Here is a 22,400-nt window from a genome sequence, read left to right as displayed (position 1 = left end):
CCTCTGATGGCAGGGGTCGCAAAGGCAGTGGTAGGGGTAGCAAAGAGCAAGCCAAGGGTCAAAGCTGCGACCCTTAAGTGAGTCCATGATCTGGTGGATGACACGATGGCACCTGCTTCCGGTGTTCCGTTCACTTTCCAAGCAAAGCCAGATTCTTCTGTTCAGGAGTTGCCCGGTTGTTGAAAGTTTGCATCGGTATCTGAAGTGGCGCGATACGACGCAGCAGTGTGCAAGCAAATGAATGAATGAAACATTTTCACCTTGTAACGTAAAGTTCATTTGATGCCATCAACCGTTTTACACAAGCACAGCCACTCCTGTCTGTAAGTTTACCCCAGTACAAAGCTTCACATCTGACCAGCATCATCTCTTGACAGATCTGGTGTCGCAGGAGCATCAGCCCCAGGAATGTAAGTTTGACTTGATGGTCCCAGGTTCGAATCGTAGCGGCGTCACTAAACCTGTCTTCACCCTGAGGTCCATAACATGACTCAGTAACAAGAGTCTGTTATCTAAGCACCAAGAGACCCAAGGACGAAAGTGCGTTCGCAAACACATAGGGGCATATTATCAAGCACGGCGTTAAAATTATCGGCGCTTTAGCGGCAGAAAAGCAGCGATAATGGGCTTGATAATATGCCGCAGAGAATTCCAATAGAAGCCCATGTTGACACCAGAACATGGGCTTCTATGGGAATTCTCAAGGGCATATTATCAAGCCCATTATCGCCGCTTTAGCGATAATTTTAACGCCGTTTCTTGATAATATGCCCCATAATGTGTTATGTTTACTGGGTACGCCGTCCTTAACCGCGCATGCGTGTCCTCACTGTTTGCGTGGTGTCATCTTCCCCATATAAGTAGCGGAATTAGTTGATGCGAACTCGGTGTATGGACCTGACTCCCTCGTAGCAATGTTAAGTGCTGATATTATACTTAACTCAATGGCATACTCCTTATGGACCTAGAAGGACAGAAGTCAATCTATGCTGCTGCTGTTTTCGTTCGGATTAGCAGCCAAATAAAAGTTTCATTCGAGAGTTATAAGTGTACAGGAATGTCATGAAGTGCGATTTAGTATAGAGATAATTTTTCTTAATTATGTTTCTGTATAATACACTGTTGACAAAATATATATAATTTCTGCTGTATGGCAAGTATTTGTTTATTCAGTTCGTCCATAAGCATCGACACTGATGTTCATGTTATATATATGCTTCGGACAGGCCAGTGACCCGAGCACTTACGAGTTAATCCAGAAGATACACATGCTCCAGAAGCGACTCATCGGCAAGACCGAGGAGGTGGTCGAGAAGGAATTGCTGCTGCAGGTAACCTGCTACTTTCAGTGCCTTTGAACATCAAGATCTGTTTCTAGCCGCGATCGGAGCATGCCTAGACAGGGAACTTTCTTTATTGAATTTCACACGGTTTATCGTTCGAGTCTAGCTGCTATTCCTCTACCGCGCTGTAGATGGCAGCAGTGCCTAACGTAAACTAATTGCACGTTGCATGATGGCTTTTCTTTGGTACCTTAATCACAGAGACTGCACCCGGCGAGGTTTAAAGATCAAAGATAAAGTTTTGATATACTGCATTCTAGTCGTCCAGCTCTAAAAGCTTTTAAGTCCATGCGATCCCCCTTATCTGCCATTTAACCCGCTCCGTAATGTCTTATAAACACGTTTCATTTCTTTTCATTAAAATGTTTTTCATAACGTCTATGGGGCCTTAGGAAGAATGCTTTTCTCTGCCTCTCAGTGATGTTTTGAATGTACAAAATAATGACTTGTAGGAGCCAGAAGGAACAATTTATATTCTGAACGACACTGGACGTGATGGCATTGGGCATATTATGTGATTAGTTATGCGTGAATGCTAAACCTGCTCCGTGTTTGGGAAAGACTAAAGTATGCACCCCAAAAGCAATAAAGGGTACCTTTTTGATATGTATTACTACTCTAGTATTTATGATTTAGAATGCCCTAACCTGTAGCACAGGACGTTTTGTATTTACAGAGCGAAGCTGGAGTTTTAGCTCTTGGCATCAACGTTTCACCGATGTGTCCACATGTAAAAGACAGACACCTTAAGTACCTCACCCCCAGAAAAAACTAAGTGCTGCACCCTTCCCCTCGAACCCCATTTGAGTGTGATCTACAAATAGCACAGCGTATACATCCCAAACTAAGGGGTATATTATAATGGCGGGCGGATTGGGCGGTGACGATCCGCCCGCCATTATCCACCGCCCGCACGCAATTTACCCCCCGCCTGATTATGTTGGCGGGGGGTACCGCGGCGGACGGGAAGACCGTCCGGTGCTTTTCAGCACCGGTCGATGAGTCGACCGGTCGGAAAAGGTTTGAATATGTTACAATGCATGCGGGGATCAGCCACGAAAAGGCAATTTACCCCCCGCCTTATTATGTTGGCTGGGGTACCGCGGCAAACGGGAAGACCGTCCGGCGCTTTTCTGCCCGATCGATGAGTCGACCGGTCGGAAAAGGTTTGAATATGTTACTATGCATGCGGGGATCAGCCACGGAAAGGCATGAGGATTTTGCAGTTGGGGTCCGTTGCAGGCCCCCAGGATGTGGGGGGGGGGTGCACATGGGGGGTACCTATGGTACCCCCCTGCATTTGCATGCACAACGTGGCAGGCACCGCGTGGTACCTGCCAAGTTGTGCATGCAAATGCACAGTGTGCAGCCACAGCTGTGTGCACCGCCCGCCACAATGATGTGAATAGGGGATGCCACCGCCACCGTGGCGGAGGCATCCTAATTGCCGGGGCGTGACCGCCACACCACTGACGGCCGGTCCCAGCACCGCAAGGGTGGCGGGCAGATGTAAGTCCGCCCGCCATCCTAATAGGCCCCTTACTGTTTTTATTATCACATGGGCATTTTTGGATCTCGGCTTGTGTTTCCCGATCAAACTATCACTATGATATTTTTTTTTCATTATTTTTAACTTGTTTGTCTTCTATGGTTTTTTATGTATTTCTGCTTTTACGCGGATGTTTATCAATTTCTTTCCATGCTCATAATATTTTTATTATACGATGACCCCTTAGAAGATAACGTTCATTGATATAAAAGTTGTGGGTCTCAGGCTGAGTGACTTTTGCCCAAAGCCAGTTCGGAATGCCCAACTTGGGACATGCTTGTGTAGAAGTCGTTGTCCTGGGATCTCTGATGTTGATCCATGCTGTCTTTAAAGATATTATCCGTACCCCCATTTAACACCTACACGTACCAGAAAGGGTTAAGCCAGTGTCCTATTTAGTTATTGACAAGCCACGCAGGAAAAGAGCCAGTTTCAACCTTAATGTTGGCCATGTCTGCTGTTCCTGCTGGTTCACGTTAGATCAGCATTGTTGAAGGCCAGACTCTCTGATTGGTGGTTTGGGCGAAGCCACTCTTGATTATAAAATCCCTTCATTTTAGTGGTTTAAGCTGCAGCAGTGTAAACGTTGCTTAGGTCCAAGGTGCTTGGGGTAGGGTTCGATGTAGAGGGCTGTCCAGGGCCCAAGTCCTAAACAAGCATTGGTATAGCCAATAGATCTCGCCTTTGGGACCTGCTGCATAGCTAAATACTTATAAGGTCGCAAAGGCGAGAACTATTGGCTATGGCAATGCTTTTTATTGGCTGTCTGTGGCTCCGTAGGCTGTTTAAGGCTCGTTGCTATGTATGTAAATCCTTCCATGATACTGACCCCAATATCTGCCTGGGCAAACTGATTAGATACGTCTTGAGGTGCCCCCTGTGCTTTGGGCCTTTCAAGCAATTTTCAGTTCCACCATTCAAACGTTCGTGACGTGAAGGTTTCTTATTTTCTACTTAAGTCTCCTTACTGTGGAATAAACTTCCTCCTAACATGTGCCAGATTGCACACTCCAAAGAGCCATTATAACCCATTTAACCCCTGTGCAAAATATTTGACTTCCTTCGGCACAGCAGTAGTAGTTGGAGGCATAGTGGCACAGTGGGATGTATAGCGGGGTAGTTGGAAGCATGGCAGCATAAGGGAAGCATGGGGGCGTAGCAGGATTAGTTTGAAGCATGGCTGTGTAGCAGGAATAGTTAGAAGCGTGGTGCGTAGGAGGAGTAGGTGTAAGCATTGCAGAGTTGCAGGAGTAGTTGGAAGCATGGCGGGATAAGAGGAGTAGCTGGATGTATGGTGGCACAGTGGAGTACTTGCACGCATGGTGGCATAGCAGGAGTAGATGGAAGCATGGGGGAATAGGAGGAGTAGCTGGAAGCATGGAGGAGTACTTGGAAGCATGGCGGCATAAGAGGAGTAGCTGGATGTATGGTGGCACAGTGGAGTACTTGCACGCATGGTGGCATAGCAGGAGTAGATGGAAGCATGGGGGAATAGGAGGAGTAGCTGGAAGCATGGAGGAGTACTTGGAAGCATGGCGGCATAAGAGGAGCAGCGCTATTTCGAAAACAAACCTTACAAATTCATATCTTCAGTTCAGATTTTTTGTTTTTTTTGGTGTCATTTATTTTTATTAAAAGATTTTCAAATTTTCCACATTGGTTTGGGATTGTTTTTTCACATTATAACTGTTTGACCATACCATAAATACTTTACACATTGCCTGAAAGCTGAGCCTAGTTACCTTGATACAAGCTAACAGAAGTGACTTTAGTGGTTCACCCTGACGAGGATTGTGATTTTTTGTTTGAGGTGCATTCTCAAGCTCCTCAACTAACTCTCTAATTTACTACAGTACACAAAGCGCCTATACCTCTGTGGAACTGGTGCAGGTGAGGCGCTGTGCTTTTGCACCTGTTGCAGTTAGTCTCCAGTGCCTGTGCACATGGTACAACTGCTGTGAAGGGATTCTTTTTTTATCAGTACATCTTTTGTGGGTAGTACAATGTCTTCCAGTGCCCGTGGCCATGGTACTGGAAGCCTGCATGCCTCTTTGAAACAGGTGCAAGTAGTGCTGCTGTGCGTGTACACATGCTGCGGATAGTCGCGCACTGGCTGTACATATGGTACTGGTAGACCTGGTGCACCTCTTTACAGAGAGGCCTATTGTATCAGGTGAACCTTGTTTACTAAGTGGCGCAGGTACAGCTGCTTTGTCCTGGTAGCCCTGCAGTGCTTGTGCACGTGGTGCAGCTCATAGCACTGCTGTCCGGGGAGTCACGCTGTCTTGAGACACCTTTTCCAGGCATTCCTGCCGCCTCTGTGTCCCCGGAGCAGGTACAATTGGACTGCCGCATGCACATGTTGCAAGCAGCAGTACGGCTGTCTGGTGAGCCCTACTGTCTCAGTGTACTTGAGGCAGGTAATCTCTGTGCACGTGGAGCCGATGGTTTGCAGTGCCTGTCAGTCTGGTGTCTGATATATCTGCACACGTCACACGGTTCTGCACTATGTCACAAAATATGCCGCTTTTGTGCAGGCAGTACTAGAGCTGCCACTGTTTGCACGCGCTCCTCTTTAAATTCCGACTGTCTTACTACTAGCACAATAAACTCGAGCCTTCTAAAGGCAATAACATAAGCGCCATTTGCTCGGCTTAATGATAAAACTGTGTATTTACAATCGTACGCGGTGTGTCCCTGCATGCGGTACATAAATCGTATTATGCAAAAACAGTGGCTTAGCGAGGCAGCACATTTCAAGATAGTGCTCTGCTTCTTATCATGCGGTCAGTAAATAGTCATGCGACTAGCAGAGCCCTCTCTTACGTTTATTTCTTTACATCTGTTTTCAGCTACAGAAAGCCGAGCTACTCAACACGCAACATTCCTCGCTGTGGCACAGGTTCAAATGCCAGCGCACCCCACTCCGCTTTTCAACATTTTCAGATCGTTAATGGGTGCCATTTAGTTGAGATAACGTAGTATTTAAGACTGGCATTATGCGCCTGGAGCAGTTTTGCCCACCATACGCGCTACATTTGAATGCGTGCACCTGGTAACGGATTCTCGTCCTGAAACCCTCTCCCATACGCAGCAGTTCTAAGGTTGTAGCCGGTAGGCCAGTGTGCCTGCCAGTGCGCAGTGGTTTCGATTCAGTGGATGAAATAACTGGGAGCTTTCTGGAGCGTGCTGCGCCGGGGAAGCCTCGGCCCTCCTCCGTGTGTGCGAGACCGCGTCTCTGATGACACTCTGATTGCTTCCCTCTTCCCCAGCCACCAGCCCTCTCCACCACCTCGCTGGCTTGGTGGGCAGAGAGCCACAGACGCTGGCATCGGCGGGCAGGGCACGGGTGCAGAGCTCCCAGGTCCGACATCCTGCGGGAAAAGGTAGGCGTCGAGCTCTATTTTTTTATTTATTTTAAAGCCGTTTTATTTCCAGACCGCGGATTGTGTACTTTTGCTGCTGCCGGGGCCGGTCTTCACGAGACTCCTGGACTCGGGCAGTCGCTAGGGTGCTGCGGGCACCAAGACAGCTGCTCAGCACCTCGCGGTCTGCCATCACTCACAGCGTCGTGGCGCTGAGCCGTGAGAGCAGTTTGTAAGCAAGTGGAGGTGTGGAGGAGACGTGCTTCAGAAACTAGATTGTGATCATACATTTGAGGTAATCCTGGCGTCTGCGCCAATAACGTGTGACCCTGGGCAAATAGCTTAATCTTCCTATGGCCCATTACCTCCTTTTTGCCCGGGCTCAGAGCACCCCTGAGATGCGGGAGCTGCTGGTGTGCGAGCGCGGTTGCGAGCAGCAGCATATGTTTCCAATTATCGGGCCCGCGTCTGGGCACGATAATTGGAAACATATGCTGCTGCTGCGCGTAACCGCAAGCATTAGGCCATGGGCGTGCACATGGGTGGGACAAAAAAAGGCTTTGGTCAATAGCGTGCTGTCTTTGTTAAAAAGACGCACGCAAAGGCCAATAGCTTCGGGCAAAACTACAAGCACACCCGCGAGCGTCTGGCGGATTTCTGAAAGCCCTTACATAAAGTCGAGCCGAGCAGCGCATGCGCGCTGCGCTAGGCTCGACCTAAAAAGAAGTGGGGAGACTAACCTAGATAATCAGTATGCAAGTGACATCATGGCGCGTGACATCACAGGAAGTGGCATCACAGGAAGTGGCATCATAAGAAATGACATCAGATCTTAAGCCCTCACATATATGTTTAACATGTCTATCATGATTACATTGGAGCACATTTCCAGTATACAGGGAAACCGTCCTAAAGATTCACACTTTTGTAAGCTACACGTAAAACAATGTTGCCTTTTGTCAGCGTAAACTTCCTCAACCCAAAGTGTTTTACAAGAAAAAATTGTGATATTTAAATTATTACAACACCTCCTCAGGGGTAGTAAGCACAATATAAATGCTTTTTATATTTGTGTAATACTGGGAAAGACCTACACTTCTGACATTCTTACAGTGCATGCATATCTCCTAAACAGAGCCTGAACAAAGTAAAAAGCTGCCTCTCTTAAGTATGTGTGAAGTGCTAATGAGGTGTGAGCCTTTGTTTCCCCTCTGCTGCATTTGCTTCTAGGTGTGAGGACTCTGACTGCTGCCAGCCAGGAGACACGAACAAAAGGAGGCGTGCTGACCCCTCAGATTCAGGCTTTGTTATGGGCCCAGCAGGAGTCAGAAATAAGAGAGCCCCAACCCGTCCCTGCCTGCACGTTGTTGTGGATTGAAAGCAGATAAGAACGTGCAGGCGCTGCTGAATGTGTCCCGGTGTTTGAATATTATACCCGGACAAATTCAGCATATTTTTCAGTAGGGCCCAACTTTTTGGCAGGGTGACGGCGTCCACCCTGGGAAAATAGTGGGTGGACGCCGTGTACCCGCGTGTACAACTGACTTGTGCCCTGGGGCTGTCTCTCCCAACATGCATTGCAAGATCTCTTTAAGTCACTTGTTTGACATGTTTTTGAAGCCGGATTTGTCTACTCTTTCACTTGAAAATTTGACTTATGCCCGTCCATAATGCTAGAACTCTAAGGTTTGCAGTCAGTCCATCTAAAGTTTCGTAGAGGGAAGAGAGCTTTTGTGTGGGAACAAGTCTGGGATCGTCATACAACCCCTCTGGTACTGAGTGCTAATTTGTTTCCATGAAGGAGACACACTATATGGACAGTGCTGAGATGATGTGACTGTGGTGTTTGCCTCCAGTGCAATGTTGAAGCACCATACCTTGTGATGAAAGTCACTGCAGTGCGTCTTCAACCGTCCACTTCTGGTAGCCTTCTATGTGGAATCTCTCCAGACTCGACCACAGTTTCCGCTGAAACTTCTTATCCCCCTCTACCAGGATCCTAGGGTGCTAGTATATCCCTCTCCACCACCAGGAAGACACAGATAGTGGTTCTGCTAAAGTAGGAGGCTCAAATAAATATTATTTTTTTGTTATGAACTTGGAGTTAGGGCATGTGGCACCTACTGTTGCGGCTCATTTTGTGGATTCTGTATGTCACTGTTTGACACTTTTCATGGACTCAGGAGTTTTAAAGTAACTTCACAGGACACATCTCCTAAGACACTGAATGAGACCGATGAAATAAAATGAGTTCCAGTAGCCACATAGTCACATTTTAGTTTTGGTTAACCCATGGGTGATGGTGAATAAGCTAAAATGTACGTGGTTCAAAGGATTTCACACTGAGTCTTCATTTCTGCCTTTTAGCAAGGAGTTTAGCTTACCAACCGTAGATTTGTCTGGAAAGTTGAGTCCTGTCCCATGGATATTTTAGAGAACGTTTAGAAACAAAGGCTAGTTACTGGAACATTTTAGTACCTGTTGTTTATCTAGTGAAACGTTCATCATGGTTCAGGAACGCACCCCCCCCCCCCTTCCTCCAGTTAGTTAAAAAGACTCATTGCCTGGTTAATAACATATGTTAATCAAAATCACTAGCTCAGTGAGTTGTCAACTATGCCAGCAGTCCTTCTCACCCTATGACTGCTGGTCGAAAGAAAACGGTATGTTACCTGATACTCAGATGGAGGCTTTGAAGCAGATGGTTCAGGAGGGGCATAAGAATTTAAAATAGATATTTGGGTTGAGCCAAACCCAATGGACAAAATGGCTAGGCCTGTGTCTGTGAGAGTGAAGGACATGGCCCTTAGTGGCCACGCGGGTTACTTACAACCACCTGTTATGCGTTACCAAGAATGAAGAGTCGGTCAGACAGTAGAGAATACAAACAGTTAGTTTATTAGCAATACTCTGCAGAGAGAGTCCATCATGACCTGCACCCTAAGATGTCTGCCGAGGGACTGGCCCCATCACAGCCTACCGCACATAATCCTCACTCCAAGAACACCCAACCACGCCCACAGTGGAAAACTACCAGCCTGGGACAAACATGAACAAAGAGGCATAGTAGGATGAGCTAACACCTGCCAGTTGGGTACACATTATCAAGGCCTCAAGCCCACGGCGCTGGGTCTCAGTATTTCCTAACGTGGGAGCAGAAACTACAAATTCAGATAAGCATGCCAGGGCAGAATGGCCTGTTCATTAGTAAGTCAGAAAACAGCCTTGAGCAGCAGAGAAAATAATAACGAAATGCAGTGTTCTGCTGAGGCAAGCAACATGAGCAACGAGGCCTAGCTCAGGCCCAGTCTAAGCAGCCTAATAGCAATTACAAAATGCAAAATGGAGGTTCTTGCTAACTGAAGCCTGCACATTTTGGGGATAACTCAGGGGGTTGTATAATGTGAATACAAATGGCATCTATTTAGCCACGCACTGCTAACCTAATATACCATGAAACAAGTGCATTGCAGGAACGGAAATTTCAAACCTAACAAGATCAAGACAACAGGTTTGACTGAAGCTCTCAGGTATTTCAGCGGATGCCACCAAACTCTGAAGTAAATTCACTATAGATGAGGTATCTATTTAATATGTGTGGAAAATGGTATGTACATGTTCAGTGCTTCACTTATTATCTAGTTGTCCAACATGTTTTTAGAAACCTTTTATTCCTATAATTTTCACTATAAAAGTATTTGAATTTCCCATACAATGAATTACTTTCAAATCTGTGTCCATTTGTGATTTTAATACTTGTATTGTGGAAATGTGGATTTTCCTGATCAGTTATGTCCCCTATCTTGGACCCCAACGGTTTTATATGCATGTTACAAGTACATGTATGTTCCCTCCAGTTCCAGTTTCTAAGACGCAAACATATGTGTGTCTACCGTCAACATGTTCTCTGTCAGATCCGCCATCAATGGGCTGGATATTCGATTCCTAAGTATGAAAGGCCACCGACTTTATATGGCTAAGTTACTCCATTTTTACAGTTCAGGCGAGTAGGCCCGATTCTGTCCTCAAAGCCTTTCCCTGCTCTCTGTCTCTGACAGCTTCAGCTTGAGCTCGCATCTGTATCCATGAACTTTGTCCTACTCCCTGTGCAGCTAACGGTGCCTGCCTCGGCTAGTTTTCGCCTGTCTGCCAAGAAGTTGTATTTCACCTTCGAATTATCTATTTTGCTCTCCAGCCGATGCATTCCTGTCCAGTGATTTAGGTAAACATTTCCTTTAGCTCACAAGCAAAGGACTCAGCCTTTCCGTCCTCCTGCAAGTGATTCATAGCCCTGTTGCCATGGAAAGTTTTCTGCCCCTCGCATCTCATATAGACACTTAGACGCTTGTACACGCACACAGTCAGTATAGAATAGATTCTGTCCGAGAGTCCTTCCTTGTGGATAACATAGTTCTTTAAACATAGGATGTTAGATATGATTTGGGATTAGGATGACTTGACCCCAGACTTCTCGTCTCCACATGTAGAGCTAAATGTCAAGTCCCCTTCACCCCCTAGTTGCACGTCAATTACACGTCATGCTGCCGCGCGCGCATCTATGCCAAGTATTATCTTATAGATCCACCTATGTCTGATAATTCTAACCAATCATGTTTCTTTTATTCCTTATTACGCCTAGTTTCGATTATGTCACTGTCACGTCATTTTTCTTATCAAATGTTACGCCTTCTACATTCGTTTCATTGTAATGAACTTATTATAAAAATACATGTCTGTTAATAAATTATTGTACTTCACTTCCTGAACCCTCGTGGTGACGGAACCTGAGGGCCGCGACTCGAGTCGGCCATTTTGAATGGAATAAAGCCCATTAGAAACCTCTTATACCACGGATTCTGCCTCTTGTTATTTTGAGCTATTTTACTTTATTTTAAGATTCCGCATGAAATTCAGTCCGGTAATATTTATTTTATTTACCACATAATGGCGCCCGAACAGGGACACTTTCTCATCTCACGCGCCGGCGGTGCGTTGCAGGCCCGGTCTCCTGCCACAGCTGGACGGACCATAAACGCGTACCAGCAGGATTTCCTGTAAGCTCCCTCCGGTCAAGCGGGGGCGACTGAGGCTGCGATCAACCCAGACGAGGCGGTGAGAAGTGCGAAGTATCCCGACCAGAGCCTAGCTGAGAGAGCAAGATCCGAGGTATACAGAGGCCCACCAGGTTTTCCGAAATTCCGACGTGCAGAGGGTCCGATGTCCGCAGTTATCGAGTCCTGTCCATTCTCTGAGGCCTTCCGTTTCAAGGAGCTACTCGGTGAGTACCATCGCCGAGGAGGCGTGTTGACGCGCACATAGGTTGTGCCGGTCAAGACGGATTTGGGTACACAAATCCGGTCTGCACTGTTTAGCAGTGTATATGTACTGTTTAGCAGTATATCAAGTATTCCGAAGTATTCAGTTATTGTCAAGAATTCAGCGTGGTGATTAGTTAAGCAGACTGTCATCATTGTCGATCATTGTTATAATGTTTAATGTTTAATGTTTAAAGTATTCAGAAAATGTCTTGCATATTGTGGTATGAATGACTGTTCATTGTTCACTGTTCATTATTGTGTTTCTCGTATTAAGCAAGTTCAAGAGTAAGTATCAGATCAGTTGTCAATATGCCGCTCTTCTCGAAGTTAAGACAGATCACTACCAGAAAAGGGGTGCTTGAAGAAGCAGTTCCTATTCCTCCTAGAGACACTCCAGGACATTTCATGTACCATAAACATGGCTTAGATGCCATATTGTTTCTTGATCTATGGGTAGATTATACCAAAGGATTACCGGAAAGTCAAAGGTGGCCCATAGCGGGAACCTGGGATGCAGAGTGCATCATGAAAGTGGAGGAAGAGTTATGGAAAAGAAAGGTCAGACAGTCACAGAAAGACGCTGTTGAGTTATGGCGTAAAGAATCTCATAGACGAACAGAAAAAGCACGTAGACAAGAAGAGAGGAGTAAAGAAAATTCAAATAAAGTTCAAGAAAATCTATTAATTGAGGAAGGTATCCGAGTGAAATCAGAACAAGTAAATAGACAAAGAAATGCTCTTATGAATGGTATGTATCCCCTTCTAGCCGAAGGACTACCTAAGGCTGTTACGGAGGTGCCAAAAGACTTGCCACCCCCATTATTTCCAATTAAGGTACATCCAAAGGGGCATCCCAGAACCGCAGTAGATGTTTTTCTTTCCTCATATCTAGATGACGCAGCCCCCGAGTATGCTAACGCCACACCACATAGACCGTCTGGCGGAGGGGTTCAACGTCAGGATCAGGTATCTGTCCCCGTGCAACAGCAAGTCCCGATACAAGCTTCGGCAAGCACATCTGTTTCCGCATCTGTCTCCGCAGTCGACTCTACAGGGGTATCAACACCCATAGTTGCTGTGTCACGTTCAACGAATCCATTCACACCCGACGCCCCAGATGGGGCCACGGGAGGTGCTAGCAGTACTTTCACACCACCTAGAATAAATAAACTTGTCTTTCAAGAGTCAGCACATTCACGTACACCTAAATTCGTAAATGAACGTACGCTTAAGGAACTCCTTGTAAATTGTAGATATGACCCCGTGGTCGGTAAAGAGGACGAAATGGTCCTGGCATCATTACGTATCAGACGAGCCGCAGAGTATTTAGCAAGGTTACCAGGGATGGCTATGCATCTGGATAACATATATCATTTTGTTCAAACAGGACGAGATCCAGGATGTATTAACAGAGCTATGGAATTCCAGAAAGTAGAGATACAGGGGGAACTGTTACGTTTCCTCATTAACTGTGTGATCAGAAATCAAGATCGTCCGGGGGTAGACCGGAATGCAATGCTTATTCTTACAAGATGGAGTCAGAATATATCAGAAGGGAGACACGATAAGCAAAATTGTATAATAGCCATGTGCCGAAAAATCCGTAAAGAAATAGAGCGTATTCATGAAGAGAGATTGGGAACAGACGAGTTTGAGCAAGATGAAGGGTCCGAATCAGGGAATTCCGCAAGACAGTCAGAGACCATAGCCTATGTAGGCAGAGGAAGATCTTGTGAAAATACTAGATGTTTTTCTGATCCAATACACTCTGTATGTCCAAATAATAGCAGAACGTATCCGACGCCTGTAATAAATCTGAAGTCTCCTGAACATTCGTTTCAAGCCGCAGATAAAATACTACGAGAACGAAGGGGTTACCACCTCCTCGATTCCATGGATGAGCAAGAATTAGCCAGATCAGCCGTTCACTGGATTGTTAGTCCTGAAAAATACGGTGATGAGACCGTAGCACACACGTTTCTCAACCTCAGTACAGATGAACAACGTTTAGCTGGAATCTATATGATTCAGCAACTCCTCATATTATATAAGAGCCAACATGCTGACCCTGGTCCTTTACCTGATATATTAACGGAACTACTCACGAACAGATGGAGAGGTTCTAGTAACAAGCTAATTAAAGAGATATTAGTGTCACGTAAGCAGTACGTCCTTTTTGTAAATCCAGATTCGCTCTCCCTGCCTCCCAGAGAAAGAGCACCGTACTACATGGATAGACAAAATCCTTTACGGGAAGTGCACCCAATAAAAGGCGAAGACAATGAGTTTCACCGTGTATTTGTTTACACACCCATATCAAAAATGGAATTATTAGAAATGAAGAAAGTAGTACCTAGTCATGACAAAGACCCAGCGGGTTTCCACCGAGAAATTAAAGACATGTTACTGATGGGAGAGTACACCTTTCCTGATATTATGACGATATTAAAGGTGCTTTTGCCTGCTGGCATTTATGAAAAACTGAAAGAAAAAGAGTGGGAAGTGGGAGACCAAAAGATAGACTGGACAGCATTAGCAGAGGAAGAAAGAAGCCGAGCTGCAGGTTCAGGGCTCGGGGATAAAGTTAAACTATTACCAGGTTTACTAGTACAGGTACTGCCACGTTTATTAACTACAAAAAAGGAAGATTGGGGTGCAATCACAGCCTGTAAACAAAAGCAAGATGAAGACACAAGCGATTATTATGCTCGATTTGAAAAATGTTTTGGTATAAATAGTGGTATAAAAGCAAGTAGTGACTCATATCCACATTTATTTGTGACAAAATTAGTGGAAAATGCATTACCTCCAGTGAAGAATAGAATATTGAAATTCGAGAGTACCTGGCAAAGTAACACTCCGTCGCAAATGCTACAAATGTTACAGTATCATCACAATAGAATTAGGGATGAACAAGAACACGAGCATAGACGCATGAAGGATACAAAAATGAAAATGCTAGTTTCTCAGACAGTACCAGCAGATGGTCACAAAAAGGGTGTGACACATTCTGGTGATTCTGCAGTTCCTGTAAAAGGAACCTGCAATTACTGTAAACAACTAGGCCATTATGTACATGATTGTCAAGTCCTGAAACGAAATATAGCTACAGGTATTGCAAAAGAGAGACCACGATTAGTTAGACAAGATCAGAATGAAAAAGGAGCTATGCAGCATGGACAGTCCGTGCCAGTTCAGCAACAGTCTATGCCAGCCTCACAGCAACCCATACAGTTTGTGCCAGCTGCACCACCGTTGCCTGCTACTGCCACACAAACCACAACACAACAAATGTATCAGACTGCACAGTATGAATACCCTGAGTATCAGCGTTACGCATGAACCAGCCTAGAGAGGGAAGTTGACTTACCGCTTATCGAGATTCCGGTAGATCAAGAAGGACCTTATGTACATAGTGAATTATTAGGTCAAGATAGAAAATTCTTACTCGATACAGGGGCAAGTCGAACAACCATAAAACGTAGTGAAGTTCCAGGGGCACCCCTCTCAGGCTCTCAAAATGTTTCCCTTGGTTTTTCAGGAAAACCTATTGTTAATGAAGTATCACAGCCTCTACCACTTACGATAGGACCTTTGACACGAACTACAGATTTATTGCTTACTAAATCATGCCCAGAAAATTTGTTAGGAATTAAAACTCTGAAAGCACTAGGAGCCATAATATGTTGTTCTCCGGAAGGAGTAAGGTTGTTTTTGCGTGATTTTAAAGGTCACTATGTGTCTAGAGACATGGATCCCCGGCTACAGATTTTACCAGTACATCTATGGGCACAAGGCCCTACGGATGTTGGCTGCATGAACATTACACCCTATCGAGTTACATTGAAAGCAGGAGTGGTACTACCACGAATGCGACAATACAAGTTACCGCATGATGCTGTAGTGGCTTTGTTGAAAATCATTGATGAGCTAATTGCCCAGGGAGTAGTTGTAGAAACAGACTCCAATGTATGTAATTCACCGATAATTCCGATTCTTAAACGAACTGATCCTACTGCTCCACCAGTGTACCGATTGGTTATTGATTTGCGTGAACTAAACAAGTGTATTGTGCCACAATTCCCCGTGGTCCCTGATATATCATCATTGTTGACAGCAATTGATTCCGAAGCAACATTTTTTACTGTAATTGATCTCAAGAATGCCTTTTTCAGCGTCCCAATAGATCCGGAAAGCCAATACTTGTTCGGATTCAGTTTAAATGGGCGCAGTTTTAAATTCTCACGCGCTCCTCAAGGATTTACAGAAAGCCCCAGCATCTACAGCCAAGCACTGAAACGAGAACTTGACAGTATCCACATGCCAGTCAATACAGCACTGCTTCAATATGTCGATGATCTGCTGATCACCGCGAGAAGCGAACCAGAATGTGAAAAAGCTTCTCTGACAGTTTTACATTTCCTAGCCGACAAGGGGCACAAGGTGTCCCCTTCTAAGCTGCAATTCTGTGTTCAGCGAGTTATTTATCTTGGTCACTCGCTGTCCAAGGAGGGAAGGCAGCTTACACCAGATCGCATCCAGTTAATTGCTAACATGTCAATACCCCAGACACAAAAGGAGGTGCGGGCTTTCATAGGCCTCACTTCATATTGTAGGCAGTGGATCCCTCAGTACGCATTTCTAGCAAAACCACTCATTCAGTTAACCACACAGGAGGCAGCCACATCGACTGTTCTCCCTTGGACTCAGGAACATACACAAGCTTTTGAAAGCCTAAAGGAAGCTTTATGTCAAGCACCTGTTTTAGCAACACCATGTTATAGCAAACCTTTTACACTCTTTGTTACAGAACGCGAAGGTACTGCCTTGTCAGTACTCACTCAGGATCAAGCAGGATCACGCAAGCCATGTGCTTATTTTTCCAGTACATTAGATCCCGTAGCTCAGGCTTTGCCTGCATGCCTGAAATCAGTGGCAGCGACAGCCTTAGCAATCAGACAAAGCGATGCCATAGTATTAGGACACCCATTGACAGTTCAAGTACCACATGCAGTAGAGGTTCTTGTGAACCGAACACAAACACAACACTTGACCATAGCAAGACTTACCGGTTATGAACTGACATTGTTTCAACCACACATAGAGATCCGACGGTGTAATACATTGAATCCTGCTACACTATTACCTGTAATTGGAACAGACCCACTAGCTCATGATTGTGTTGAAATCATTGAAATAAAGACGAAACCTAGACAAGACTTGACAGACGTTCCATTGTTAGATCCAGACCTGACGTTGTATGTAGACGGGTCATGCATGAGAACAAGTAAAGGAGATTTAGTGGCCGCGTATGCAGTCACAACAGACACTGAAGTTATTGAGACACATTGTATAGATACTCTGTCAGCCCAAGCAGCAGAACTTATTGCTCTAACGCAAGCCTGTATTCAAGCCACAAATAAGAAAGTTAATGTATACACTGACTCACGTTATGCATTCGGAGTTGTACACGACTTCGGCGTGCTGTGGCGAGAGAGAGGTTATTTAACGTCCCATGGTGCCCACATTCAGCACGGACCCCTCATTCATGCTTTGTTAGACGCAATACATCTACCCACTGCTATATCGATTATGAAATGTAAAGCACACACGAAGGTTACTGATACCATTTCTCAAGGCAATGATTTAGCTGACAGAACAGCTAAACAGACTGCTCAGAATCGCACATTAGACATGACAAAGCCAATAGTTCAGACCCCAACACAGTGTATGACAATTAAGGATCCCACACTTGACGTAATTGACATACAGACACATGCCACAGCAGAAGAAATAAAGAAGTGGACTGAACTAGGAGGGATCCAGACAGATCAAGGATGGATGACGAAGGAGAAATCTGTATGGTTTCTCCCTGATTCCATGGTTCAAGCCATTATAGCTACAGTTCACAGTCCAGCACATTTAGGAGAGAAGGCTATGCTAGACAGCATTCAGCACATTTGGTTCAACAAACATTTACGAGCAGCAGCTAAACAAAAAGTTCGTACCTGTATGATATGTTGTCAGTTTAATCCAGGAAAGAGTGTTCCCGTAGAGCAGGGTGGATTTCAGCCTCCTGACCATCCTTTTGAAGTCCTCCAGATGGATTATATTCAGATGGAACGTTGTCGAGGATTCAAATATGTCCTCGTAGTTGTCTGCGCTCTCTCCCGTTGGACAGAGGCGTATCCCGTATCAGATTACACTGCTCCGACTACTGCCAAGCAGCTAGTTCGAGAATTCTTCCCACGGTACGGTTTACCACGTGTTGTATATTCAGATAACGGTCAGCCTTTCTCATCCGAATTAATGAAACATGTCTCACTTTTGTTGGGATATCAGTGGAAATTCCACTGTGTCCGACATCCCGAGGCAGCAGGTCTCGTAGAAAGACATAACCAGACACTGAAAATCAGACTGTCCAAAATATGTAGAGAGAAAGGTGTCGACTGGATAGTAGCATTACCAGTTGCACTCTTTTACATGAGAATGGTAGCACACTCTAGAACAGGGCTATCCCCGTATGAGGTGATCTTTGGTAGACCACCGAATATGTGGGGGACGCCTATACCACGTAAAATAACTGATGTTGACTGTAATATGCTGACAGATTACCTGGCTTCCTTGATGTCTGCACTACAATCTTCTCGTTCACAGGTAGCTGCAGCCTTTCCCGACAACACTGAGGCGAAACCCCATGACGTTGTTCCGGGTAATCTTGTCTTTGTGAGAAACTTCGACAGGAAAAGTCAATTGGAGCCCAGGTGGAAAGCACCCAAGTTGGTCCTGTTGACCACAAGAACAGCCGTGAAGATCGAGGGACGAAAAGGGTGGATTCATTCCAGTCACGTCAAAAAATTTCATGGACTACCTTCAGATATAGACACTGTGCCCTGCACTCCCTCACAGACTGATTCAAAACTTCCTTTTGTTGAACAGAATGACTCTCAGTGCTATAAACAGAAACTCAGGTCCAGATCTAAACTGTCGGACGATTTGATTGTTTAAGTCCTCTCCAAGGTGAAGCGGTTGAATCTGTCCCGACATGTACCCCTTAGGTCTGAATCACGTAGAGTCCAGAATCATAATGAAACGACATGCTTATTGTAAATTACTGCGTAACCACTGTATTGTGACTTTATTAATTTTGTCTTCCTTGAGTTTTTTAATAGTTACTGCAAGTATATTGTTGCATATGTATTATCCTGTTTCTAAACGTGTTTTCAATATAACTGATGAACATTCTTTTAGTGACCTACCGCCACATGAATTATCTTATAGACTTGCGCTGCGCAATAACACATTCATTAGTATGTTACATCATTCCCATCAGACTAGTAATGCGACCAATTGTTGGGTGTGTGGCCGACTTCCTCCCTATCAGAATAACAAAGGAGTTCTGCCTTTCTTTCCACATCCATTCACACACAATGGCTCCTGTGGAGCATGGTTTAGTTTATTAAATTCCATAGACCCAGACACAGCAGTTTATCAACAACATTGGATATGGGGAAATCTGAATCTAGTTTTATTCAAAGTCTGTCACCCTAATAAGGAGGGTCACCCCAGTAGAACAGGAACTGATTTAGAAAATGAAGTGTATAAATTAGGTAATTTTACGCCTAATCTTATGATTTTGAATGTCAAATCCGAAGTTGAACTAATTCTGCCCACTATGTCAGTATTTCCAGTTAAGGGTGAATTATGTGTAAGAAAAGTTGGTTCCATACACATGGGCCATAGCCAATGCGTTACTATAGTAGAATATAGTGATCAAGGTAAATCTTCATTTAGAGCTTCTCGCCATTCTTACTTCATATGTGGTCAGACGGCATATATGCGTCTACCTCTAGATTGGGATGGTACCTGTTACATCGCATTCCTTTTGCCACCTGTTTTCCTAGCTCCCCCTGATTATTATCGAAATGTTCATTTAGTACACAATAGAGAGCAAAGAGATCTCCCAGTTGTCGATTATACTGAGACGGCATGGGACAAGTATGTAGATTTCAATAAAGGTATCTTTCCCTATATAGGTACAATATCAAATAGTAAGCTGATACGCAGACTCACCAAGACTCTTGAAGCTGTAGTAAACGAGACTATAGCCGCCCTAGGCAATCTGACAGAGGAACAATCAGTGATAAGAATTGTTGTTCTCCAGAATCGTCTTGTCCTTGACGTCATCCTGGCCGATAGGGGCGGAGCTTGTAGGGTCATCGGATCCAGCTGCTGTATATTCATACCAGAAAATTCGCCATCTGTATATAAAGCTATAACACGCCTTCATAAGATTGTAAGCCAGATACACGAGAATCCAGGCACTTGGACGTGGTCCGGGTGGTTTTGGAGTGTGATATCAGCCTGGGGATGGAGAGTTCTATCCTTCCTAGGTATTGGCCTTCTTATGCTCTGCAGTTGTTGTCTATGCCTGCAATGTGGACCAGCGATTTGTGGTATGTGTGCCACATCGTGTATTCCACATCAAGGTTTTCGTTCAAGATCCCGGAAGAAGAAAGAAGAAGAAATGATGCTCCATGAGCAAATCCATGGAATGATGAAGATTGATGTCTCGTGAAGGGCAAGAAGGGGACAAGGAGGGAATGTGGAAATGTGGATTTTCCTGATCAGTTATGTCCCCTATCTTGGACCCCAACGGTTTTATATGCATGTTACAAGTACATGTATGTTCCCTCCAGTTCCAGTTTCTAAGACGCAAACATATGTGTGTCTACCGTCAACATGTTCTCTGTCAGATCCGCCATCAATGGGCTGGATATTCGATTCCTAAGTATGAAAGGCCACCGACTTTATATGGCTAAGTTACTCCATTTTTACAGTTCAGGCGAGTAGGCCCGATTCTGTCCTCAAAGCCTTTCCCTGCTCTCTGTCTCTGACAGCTTCAGCTTGAGCTCGCATCTGTATCCATGAACTTTGTCCTACTCCCTGTGCAGCTAACGGTGCCTGCCTCGGCTAGTTTTCGCCTGTCTGCCAAGAAGTTGTATTTCACCTTCGAATTATCTATTTTGCTCTCCAGCCGATGCATTCCTGTCCAGTGATTTAGGTAAACATTTCCTTTAGCTCACAAGCAAAGGACTCAGCCTTTCCGTCCTCCTGCAAGTGATTCATAGCCCTGTTGCCATGGAAAGTTTTCTGCCCCTCGCATCTCATATAGACACTTAGACGCTTGTACACGCACACAGTCAGTATAGAATAGATTCTGTCCGAGAGTCCTTCCTTGTGGATAACATAGTTCTTTAAACATAGGATGTTAGATATGATTTGGGATTAGGATGACTTGACCCCAGACTTCTCGTCTCCACATGTAGAGCTAAATGTCAAGTCCCCTTCACCCCCTAGTTGCACGTCAATTACACGTCATGCTGCCGCGCGCGCATCTATGCCAAGTATTATCTTATAGATCCACCTATGTCTGATAATTCTAACCAATCATGTTTCTTTTATTCCTTATTACGCCTAGTTTCGATTATGTCACTGTCACGTCATTTTTCTTATCAAATGTTACGCCTTCTACATTCGTTTCATTGTAATGAACTTATTATAAAAATACATGTCTGTTAATAAATTATTGTACTTCACTTCCTGAACCCTCGTGGTGACGGAACCTGAGGGCCGCGACTCGAGTCGGCCATTTTGAATGGAATAAAGCCCATTAGAAACCTCTTATACCACGGATTCTGCCTCTTGTTATTTTGAGCTATTTTACTTTATTTTAAGATTCCGCATGAAATTCAGTCCGGTAATATTTATTTTATTTACCACAGTATTAAAAATAATGAAATATTAATAACCAGAATCTGAATTGTCTACCTTTTCTACTAACCGTTTGTAAGGTAACCTAAAAAATGCTATTTACGAAACAGGAAGAGAACAGCAGACACCCTGTATTGCAATGATTGTCGGCTCCAGAAGTAGCCCTTGCTGGCACCTATTCATAAACTGTCATACCAAGCACTACATAGCAGTAGTTGATTGTCAAAGTGCCCAGACCCCACTAGCTATGCAAGTGGCCTGCCTTCTGCCAACGATCACCCATTGATAGACCCCTCTGTGCAAGCGAGCGTGCTGGACCTTAGATCCTCCTGTCAAGGTCTCAAGTGGGGATCCTTGAACAGAGCTCCTACAAAAAGTACTAACATGAAGAATGACTGCAGTACAATAGGGGGGCTATGCTTGTATCAATTCAACTCAATCAATGCTAGATATGGCCATGAAAAACCTCATATACTCTTCAGTCATTTGCCTGTATTTGTTTGTAGATTCAGAAGAACAGAGAAATCATCCTTATCATTATTCTCTCTGAGAATAATCAAACAATTCATGAAGGCACTATTTAAGGTCCCCCCTGACCCCCATCCCTGGTGAGGCACCCTCCTGTACCAAGTGAGTTAAATAAAGAACTTGGTCAATAGATATTACCTCTCGTTGCACCTTTTTGCAGGTCTCATCCAAAATATATTTAATAGGAGACTGCACTGTTGTTAGCTCTCTCGTCAGCATGAAGAGTTGGTGAGTTGCAAATATTCATTCCTTAATATTACAAAATACAAAGTCATTTTACTCACCAACTTGAAATACACCAGATTACACGTGGATAAAACAGAAACTTCCACACGTCTGATCAATTATTTCTATTTCGGCCACCCAGGCAGAGACCCTCCATTGTTCAAACAGGGCATTGCTCATTGGTTGCCGGCCTGCAATGCCTTTTATCACACCAAAGTGAAGCATCCCCTTCAACACATCATGAAGGCGCATTACACAAGAAGTATGGCAATGACAGCCACGCTTTTCCGGAAGGCAT

General features: G+C 44.7%; 1 protein-coding gene across 1 annotated transcript in view; it reads left to right on the top strand.

Moving 5' to 3' along the window:
• The window catches only part of CFAP58 (cilia and flagella associated protein 58), a 617,117-nt gene that overhangs the window by 417,140 nt on the left and 177,577 nt on the right, over positions 1-22,400 (top strand). Inside the window, exon 15 of the mRNA XM_085603453.1 lies at positions 1,227-1,331. Within this exon, the coding sequence (XP_085459579.1) occupies positions 1,227-1,331 (105 nt within the window). The remainder of the gene's footprint in view (positions 1-1,226; positions 1,332-22,400) is intronic.

This window comes from Triturus cristatus, chromosome 1_2, assembly GCF_964204655.1.
Source record: "Triturus cristatus chromosome 1_2, aTriCri1.1, whole genome shotgun sequence".
Classification (NCBI taxonomy): Eukaryota; Metazoa; Chordata; class Amphibia; order Caudata; family Salamandridae; genus Triturus; species Triturus cristatus.
This window is presented reverse-complemented; position numbering and strand designations above follow the sequence as displayed.